An 8,541-nucleotide genomic window follows, 5' to 3' on the forward strand; every position below is an offset into this window, starting at 1 on the left:
AAATCTTTTACCTTCTATACAACGTTAGATAAGATCGGGGATAGCTATCCCTACCTGGTAGGTAATTCCCACACCCCTCCCCCCCCCTTCCCCGCCTGAATGCGTTCAAAAATGGGCGGATAGCCTATCCAAGATTGTTCCAGAATGGTGAAAGATTTTTGCACAGATGACCTTTCGACACTTTAGGGACGAAACGATCATACTGCCATGGAATAATAAACATCCTGCGAGGTAACCGCAATTCATATCAGAATTCGCTGTCAAGCTTTCACAGGCAAGGTAAGCAAAGAAGATCGTGAACTCTACAGATGTCTGTCAATATTTTAAATTGACTGTTATAATGACTCAGTAAAACACTGAGGAGATATTTGAGTGGCACGTTTTCAAGCTTAGCAGATCAAGCTCATATAGTATACAGGTAACGGCTGACAGATTCTTAGAGGTAAGTAAGAAAGTCAATTGCTTCCCAGATCTGTTATGCTAGCAGATCTTTGTTTCGTACTTTGCGGTCAGCGATGGAATCTTCCAATACAGAGAAACCACCAACAGAGGTTTCCTTACACATGACTTGATAGATGCTGAACAGAAATTTCATAACAAGTTTTGGAATGCTGTCAAACTGGCAGTGTCACGAAAGATCTGATTTTGTTGTCATGACATAAACTCAACTCCAAACTAGCTCTTGGAAGCTGAGATCCAAAATAGTCCCAAAATATCATAAAAAAATATCAACCATTCTAATAGAGTGTTTGTTTACGAAAAAAATCGATAAATGAAATAAAAACACATCACTTCTCTAGACTTTTAAGGACCCTGTTTCTCTTTTGAAGCAGACATTCGGTCTACCGGGAAAATTGGTAGTTAAGTCCCCCTCTGGTCTCCGAAAGTGGACGCTGTTGTAAAACCAATCACCATTTCTCTGAGCGGGTTTCAGCAGACTGTTTCGGATCCGTCGGACAATTTACCCGGCTCCGGCATAAAGAACAGATTTCTATCTACCTTGCTCTCGTAATGCATAGCAAAAATTGTTACTACTAATTTAAGATACCAATCATTGAAAAATTAAACGCCTTTTCAAGAAACGTCTTCATTTTGACAGAGAGGCTCAAAAGAGCACATTGTGTGCTCCATTAAAGCGTAATTGGATGAGAGACATACGTCAGAGCGCAGCGAGAAGTTTAAGGCCCCCAAGCGAGTTTCTTTTTCTGTCTTTGAGTTGTTTGTTTCTGTTTCTTCATGTTTTGTTTGGTTAGCCTCTTTTTGTTAAAGTGACAAAGATAGCAAGGCTTCCTGGCGCCTGTATCAATTGTCGCTTTAAATCCTTAAAGAAGGTCTTACACATTTTTTCCTGTTGCCCTTTTTTTCTTCATATGACCCTGTTATGACCTTTTTGTTTTGAAATTAAGGTGTTCTTTAGTACAATACTTTTCCTTTTCCGTTAATTTGCATGTTCACAGTGCCGCTTTTGTTGTGCAGGCGCCTTGCATAAAATGTACATTAACAAAGTCAGTCTGGTGTATATTTTTGTTATCTGTGTCACAAGTTTTGCTTTCGACGGGTTACAACTTGCGTAGATTGCCAAAGATACGTTTAACTTAGTAGATAGGAAAACTTTGCGTAAGGTGAGTGTTCGATGTCTTCTGCTTGTTATAAAGAGTAGAGATTTGATTACAGTTTTTTTATAATGTTGTGCTTGAATAGTTAAAGCTAAAAAGTTCGATTTGGTCAGTCAATAACGTACGACACACTTGCCAAAACCGTGCGTCGGCGATTAAAATTTCACTTTTATAGATATGTGCGAGTTTCGCTCTAATTGTACAATTACTATGTAATACACGGTTGGCCATGAAATATTAACAGCTTGCATGCTCGTGATAGCGGCCTCCTGCGTTCGATCGGTTGAAGAAAGGGGGGAAACGAAGGGTTTGTTGAAGCTAGTTTAACTCTAGTAATACATGAAAATTTGAATGTGACGAAGAACAATCTTCAATCGTCGACCTGCCAATGTTTGAAATTTAGAAAAACTGAAATGTAGCAATTTAGGATTCCAGCGAGTTTTCCTCGTATGTTAACACTGCAAACACAAACATCTTGAGTCATTGCTTCGAACGATGATCTCAAACAGGAGCCCTGTCTCAAAGTATTTTGCATGATCTCGAGCCTTTGGCTTACACAAATGAGGCTATGCAAACTTAACATACATGGTGTGGTTCAATTTTATCCTTGGTTCAAATTTTATTTTCTTTTGTTTTTGGGTATTGTAATGTATGATAATGAGTTTGAAACAAAGGAAAGTTAAATTTGAACAAGAATAATATTGAACCACAACATATACAAGCGAGCCAGCTTTTAAAACTTTTACCAAAATCAAGGCCGAAATTCGAGTGTGCTTATTTCACACACTTTAGGATTTGGATTGTGTTTTGTCCATTTAATGTTAATGACTAGGCTGTACGTCTCAACATGGTTAAAATCTATAATTATATTACACATGAGCACAATATAACCTCATCTGCCGCACAATGCCTTTTCGAAGTGCATTTGCTTCAGGCACTAAAACGGTAGACAGTCTTTAGCTAATTTACATGTCGCGTTGCTAAGCCATTTTGAAATGAGTTTGGCTGGCCTGCTTTGGAAACCCCACATACGGTGACATTCAAACCAAGAAAAATATGACGTATGTGTAACAAATGGTTTATAAAAAATTTAGTCTCCAATGATCTCTATTCCTTCCAGTTCAACCCCACACCATGACACTCAGTGTGGATGGCTTCCTTACGAAGATTGGGGGTATGGGACGGTTCCAATGGATGCTGGTCTTTGTGGTGGGTATCATGATGGTGCCTGTCACCTTTCAGCCCCTCATCATGGCGTTCCTTGGATTAGAGCCCCCCTGGAAATGCGCTCAAAACAGCACCGTTTGCAACTTTACAGGTGAGTAGCCGTGTTCTCCGTTACCTCAGGGGAAGGACGAATGAAAGGGCATCAATGGGGTTTTATAAATTGATTTATCGATTTCCTTTTTTGCTTCTAAGTGTGTTTGACTATCTTGCTTTCTGGCTTTAAAGCGATTTTCTTCTGAAAATCAAATTTCTCAAGCTTTTGTTCCTCACTTTGTTCGGTGATTTCCGTTCTATTAACATATTGTGTTTGTTTTTGCCTTTTTAGAAGAATTCGATATGTCATCGAATAACCCGAACAAGGATTTCAGATGCGATATTGATGACAGTGAATGGGAGTTCACTAAACCATACACATCCATCGTCACAGAGGTGGGCCCAACTTCATCTCACTTCGAATCATCACGCCGTAAAATCTCCAATAAGTCCCCTTGATAAGGCTATAAGTTCTGATAAGTACCTACTTTCTAATTTTTCCCCTTCCACCCTCCCCCCCCCCCCCTCCCTCCGCTTCCCTTAGTTTAAAACTTCACATCGAAAAACTGTGCCAGTACCAAAAATACGTTATCTATGGAATGCAAATTAAATAACCTTCGATTTCTGATCAACAGTGGCGCTTGGTGTGTTCCTGGTCCACATTGGCTTGGGTGACTACCTCGATCCAGTTCCTAGGCTGGCTTTTTGGTAACGTGGTGTTCGGTGTCTTATCTGACAAGTATGGCCGCCGAAAAGTTCTCTTCTTTTCATGCAGTATGGTTTGTTGGGTGGCATTTGTCAGTTCGTTTGTTCCTTGGTATTGGTTATATGCTGTCCTAAGGTTCATGATCGGCTTTGGTCTCGGTATGTATGAATGGTAGTTACAGAACACTAGATAGGATCGAACTAACAGACTTGATCCGTCATAGATCTGAATTCAATTGAATTCGCTCTATGATTGGTAAGGCAAATGCATGTCACCTTCTCGACCAATCAGAGCAAAACTAAAACGATTTGCGATTTGGAAAGTCGCTTCATACAGTTTCTTTTTGAGCTCTCATTAGCTCTTTTTAAAATCTTCCTTGGCTCTGATTGGCTGTTGTGATTACAAATGCAGGGGGAGCCATTGTGTGCCTCTTCATTATGGCAACTGAATTCGTGGACCCCAATCACCGCGCCATGGCAGGCACCTTTGCGTGGTATTTTTGGACTGGGGCCTTGATGCTGGTGGCTCTGTTGGCTTACCTGATTAGGGACTGGAGGAAACTTTCTATCGCCACCTCGGCACCAGGCCTCGTGCTTTTCATCTTTTGGATGTAAGATGGCGACGAGTTTTGATTGCTTTATATAGTGGTCGGAACCTGCTTGAGTCAAGCAAACGGCGTAAATATAAAAATTTGTTTTTAATACAGACTAGTTCCTGAATCAGTACGCTGGCTGACGACGCATCAACGAGTCGAAGAGGCGGAGAACATTCTTAAGCGAGTGGCAAAAATCAACAAAAAGTCCATGCCCGAGGAGAACTTGGGTCTGCCTGACGATCAGAGGACTACAGAGAAGGAGGCTGGGTTTATGGATTTGTTTGGATCCCGCTCGATGACGAAGAAAACTATCATCTCTTGGATCTCTTGGTGAGAGAATAAATTGAGGATTTTTAAGCCTCTATAAACTATTCTGATAATCTATCTCTAACTGCCTGTGTGTGCATTGATTTATTTGTAGTTTATGCAATTTTTTAAATTGAATGTCGAAATTCATCCGGAATTTCTTTGGTTTTGCTTTACTTCGCTCTGTGATTGGTTCAGAAAATTCGCGCCAATTTCTCGACCAATCAGATTCAAAAATAAAGCCAATCACGCCTTGGTCACGCCAGTTTTGCTGCGCTTCTGGCAGTTTGCTTGTATTCACTTTGGATTCTCTCGACTGCTTTGTTCTGATTGGCCATGATGATTACTTTCGCTTCGTTTTACGACACTTAATCGAAAGATGAGCTTTAAATTCTATCGATTAATTATTTTTACTCATCAAAGTGTCGTTTGTTTGTGTTATTCGTTATTCACTTATTTTTCTAATTCCCCATATTTAAAAGTAATTTGTTTATTGACAGTGTACCTACCTGTATATTTTTACCTACCCACAAAATGTAACAATACACGATTTAAATAGGCACCTGACTAGTAAAGCTTCCTGTGGCTACTTCGGGATCTTTGCTATCAACTTGTCTATTTAAGATATATTTTGTAAAATTTTACTCTCATTTATCTTAGGTACAAGTGAATTGCCTATGTTGTGCGAGTCGCCACTCGACGTATTTTCGATATCATACATCTGTCACTATCTCAATCCTTCTTGGCTGCAGGCGCACCGTCTGTTTTCTGCTTTCTTGACAATTCCTGCTTGGAACCCAGAACTCGACAAAACAGAATGACATTTTTACCTTCCACAAAGGAACGATCTTGTAAAATTCTAACCAGTTCATTTTCTTTTCCTAACAGGTTTGTCAACGCACAAGTATACTTTGGTGTTTCGTTAGGTTCTGTCATGTTGGGTGGTAACATTTATCTCAATTTTTTCCTAACTTCGCTGGTCGAACTTCCTGGCAATGCCTTCGCTATTTACGCCATGAACAGGTTGGTTGTCATAATCGTAATCTCTGTCTTAACTTCATTTTGCTTTCGTTATTTTCACAGCTGGACGCGCGTTTCTCCGCACATGGGAAGATTTTACACGGGTCGGGGAGAGGTTTACCGGGGTCTGACACTAATACCCAGATCCCTTGCAGAGCTCTAAACGGCTTTCATTGCACAAGGTCTCAAACTTTCCCGCGGGCGAAAAAACACTCGTGCCGTTACACTAATAATAAGGGCCTGCCGATGCACTAAGCTCAGATAATTTTCAGGGCACTTATATGCTCCACTTTTTTCAAGTAACTGTAAAAAAGCGATCGATAATATCATTTTCATCCATTTTTTGTTTCATTAGTAATTTTCTTACTTTTTTCACTGCAACATAAATTTGTTTTCATTAAGCATTCTCGTTCATCCTTTTTTGAAAATACTTTTGGTTGTATCTTACTGACCTCTGATCCTTTTTTTCTTTTCTAGATTTGGTCGAAAGAAAGTAGTTGTGATAGGTTTAGTTGTGGCAGCCATATCAAATCTATTAGTTACTGTTTTTCCTTCTGATCCTGATAATTCAGGTGAGGTGGATTTTGGACAAAATCTTTCTTTTCTCGTTTCACATTTCGACCTTCACCCACTGTTAGGTAGGACTGGCCTCTCAGTTACATTCTTGGTAGTATAGTATTGTATCTCTAGGCCCACTTTGAGAAACAATTTTTTCTTATATTTCAGCTTTGCAGAAACAGGAATACTAATCGACAGATCCTAGTTAACACCCCTAACTCTCTCGTTTTGTCCACCTTTGTTCTCCTACCTGTCCCTGCCGTTCATTTCGTAAAACGTGCCGAAATTGTAAACGGTACGGTAGTAGCGCTGTCACATCGTTTTGGGATACCCAAAACGCTGTGACATCGGCTGACGAAGATTGACGGAAATTTGGGTCGAGTAAGGACCGTCCCCTTTTTTTCACCCCTCCGCTACTGTTGCATTACCATTTACTACAGCGCTTTGTTTAAGTAACTAAAGGCCTACCACAGGCCATCCTGCTTATACCCTTTTACGTTGTCAGTGATTTCTCTTTTTTCTCAATTTTACTCTGTAGGATACGCAGCAGGACGTATCATCTTTGCTATGATTGGGAAGTTCTCTGTTATGAATTCGTTTGACGCCATTTTTGTGTTCTCCTCAGAGTTGTTCCCGACTGTAGTGCGGTAGGGAACATGTTTGCGAACGTTATTTTCAAGTTATCAAACAAAGTTTCCCCTCTCTTATTGGAAATCTTTAAGTGGTACACAAAGCTGCCAGTTTCGTTTATACTGATCTATGGTTAGTGGTCGGTTAGCTTGCGTAGCATGCGCTAAATTTAACTAGGGGCGAGTGATTTTGTCAGGCAAGCCACATGCTTGTATGACTCTCGCCATCTTGCCTTTGTTCGTTAACCATGAATCCTAAGGTACTTAAAAATTGTCATCCAGAATAATTAAAGTTTGTTTTACCTTCGATTATTATATTTTTAATAGCCATTTAAACTCGGTTCTGCAACGGCGCTGCTAACAACGGATTGTTTTGGTCCCCGCATTTTTCGGACAAGAATTCAAGTGCGAAAGGGAAGTTGTCTTGTTCTAAAAGTAATTAAAAGTAAAAATTTTCTCTTCTCACAGAAATATCGGCCTCGGTTCATCTTCAGCTGCGGGCCGTTTTGGTGCGATCACATCACCATTTGTGTTAAGCTTGGTATGTACGACCCTATGATGAACTAAGAATTAAAGAACTGATTTGTGAGACTGAAGTGAAAAATAACGTACATGACCCTTAGCAGTGCTTAAACCCAACCTGAACAAACTTTTTTTTTGCAGAGTAAGTACATGGTTCAGCTTCCTTATATTATCATGGCGGTAGATGCCTTTGTGGCAGGAATTCTGTGCCTTCTCCTCCCTGAGACTAATAACACTCCGACAGCCGAGACACTTAAGGGTGCTGAAGCTTCCGGCGCTACTGATCTAGGCCTGTTGGCAGCAAAAGGCGAAGACGAAGAGGAGGACCCCGAGAAAATGACTGTAATGTAGGGAGATCTACAGCTAGGAAGAGGGTTAGTACCTAAAGTCCACTCCTGGTCAGCGTCAACGATGTAAATTAGTATCTAATTCCCAACACTTTGTAGTTTCTTGGACGGAAAATTTTACTTAAACTTTCTGCTTGTTTATTAGAGGAACAGAAGGAAACAGCAGTGCTTTTAATCTAAGGCAGGCTTTCTTTACTACAGAAGTAGTTTTTGAGTAGACATTCTCGGTTTGGCGTACATGCAGTGGTTTGAGTTTTTGAAGAGATTTTAGAGTTCTAGACGACATGTTTCCAGAGGTAAAACTGTATACCAGCGAGCCATTGGGAAATCCAATTGCGTTTTTAAAAGTTACTGATACGAAAAGTGGGCATTTAATCGGAACTAGTACAAAAGATCGTCTTCTCTTTTAAATTCGGGTTGTAAGGCCATCGATCGATCGTTTCTACCAAGTGCACTTTTCACCATTTTTCGTAACTCTACTCCAGTTACAAAAATCTACTACATGTCAAGTATTAGACCGCAAGTAGTCACGCCTTTTCGGCGAAGTCCGTTTCGCGTCCCAGAAAAATCGGCGGAAAAGGAGACTGATGATAACGCGCCGCGCGGAACTCCAGGAGAGAGGTACGCAAAAAGTACCAAAAGAGTTCCGTACAACGTGTTGACGCCAATTTCTATCTTTTTTGTTGTTTTGTTTTTTATTTTTACCCGCGCGCCAGACTTCGCCAAAAAGGAGGGACTTCTCCAGTCTAGTATAGTAGTATAGTATAGTAACATTAATTAATCATAGGAGTTATTAAAACTGTTCGATTAAAGCTGGTTTATTTATATTTAGTTAATGCCACTGACCAAATACAACCCTATCCTTGGTGAAAAGAGTGCGTTTTGAACAGGCGTGAGTTATTCAGACGGGCACTCGCGAGCTAACGAGCAAGAAGTCACGCGACAGATCACTCATGGAGAAAAAAAGAGCACTTTATTAATT

At 40.3% G+C, this 8,541-nt stretch overlaps 1 protein-coding gene across 2 annotated transcripts; it reads left to right on the forward strand.

Annotated features, from left to right (window-relative positions):
• The first annotated feature begins 181 nt into the window (after nucleotides 1-181).
• Nucleotides 182-8,541, forward strand: LOC131791672 (organic cation transporter-like protein). Of its 2 annotated transcripts, none has more exons than XM_059109028.2 (11): nucleotides 182-279; nucleotides 2,737-2,934; nucleotides 3,169-3,272; nucleotides 3,512-3,740; nucleotides 3,994-4,192; nucleotides 4,289-4,507; nucleotides 5,372-5,506; nucleotides 5,981-6,075; nucleotides 6,600-6,708; nucleotides 7,159-7,231; nucleotides 7,354-8,541. In XM_059109028.2, exons 2-11 carry the CDS (start codon nucleotides 2,751-2,753, stop codon nucleotides 7,561-7,563), a joined length of 1,557 nt encoding a protein of 518 aa, XP_058965011.1. In that variant the 5' UTR covers nucleotides 182-279; nucleotides 2,737-2,750; the 3' UTR covers nucleotides 7,564-8,541. The 2 variants fall into 2 exon arrangements, with proteins under 2 accessions (XP_058965011.1, XP_058965010.1); XM_059109027.2 differs by lacking the exon at nucleotides 182-279 and adding an exon at nucleotides 1,469-1,622.

Source organism: Pocillopora verrucosa, chromosome 10 (assembly GCF_036669915.1).
Source record: "Pocillopora verrucosa isolate sample1 chromosome 10, ASM3666991v2, whole genome shotgun sequence".
NCBI classification, from domain to species: domain Eukaryota; kingdom Metazoa; phylum Cnidaria; class Anthozoa; order Scleractinia; family Pocilloporidae; genus Pocillopora; species Pocillopora verrucosa.

What these genes read in the sequence shown, in the direction of transcription:
- LOC131791672 (XM_059109028.2), top strand. Translation starts at nt 2,751, where the DNA reads ATGACACTCAGTGTGGATGGCTTCCTTACGAAGATTGGGGGTATGGGA. An exon ending in GTGCTTTTCATCTTTTGGAT is followed by an intron (nt 4,193 to 4,288) that starts GTAAGATGGCGA and finishes TTTTTAATACAG; the next exon opens with ACTAGTTCCTGAATCAGTAC. An exon ending in TTCTGATCCTGATAATTCAG is followed by an intron (nt 6,076 to 6,599) that starts GTGAGGTGGATT and finishes TTTACTCTGTAG; the next exon opens with GATACGCAGCAGGACGTATC.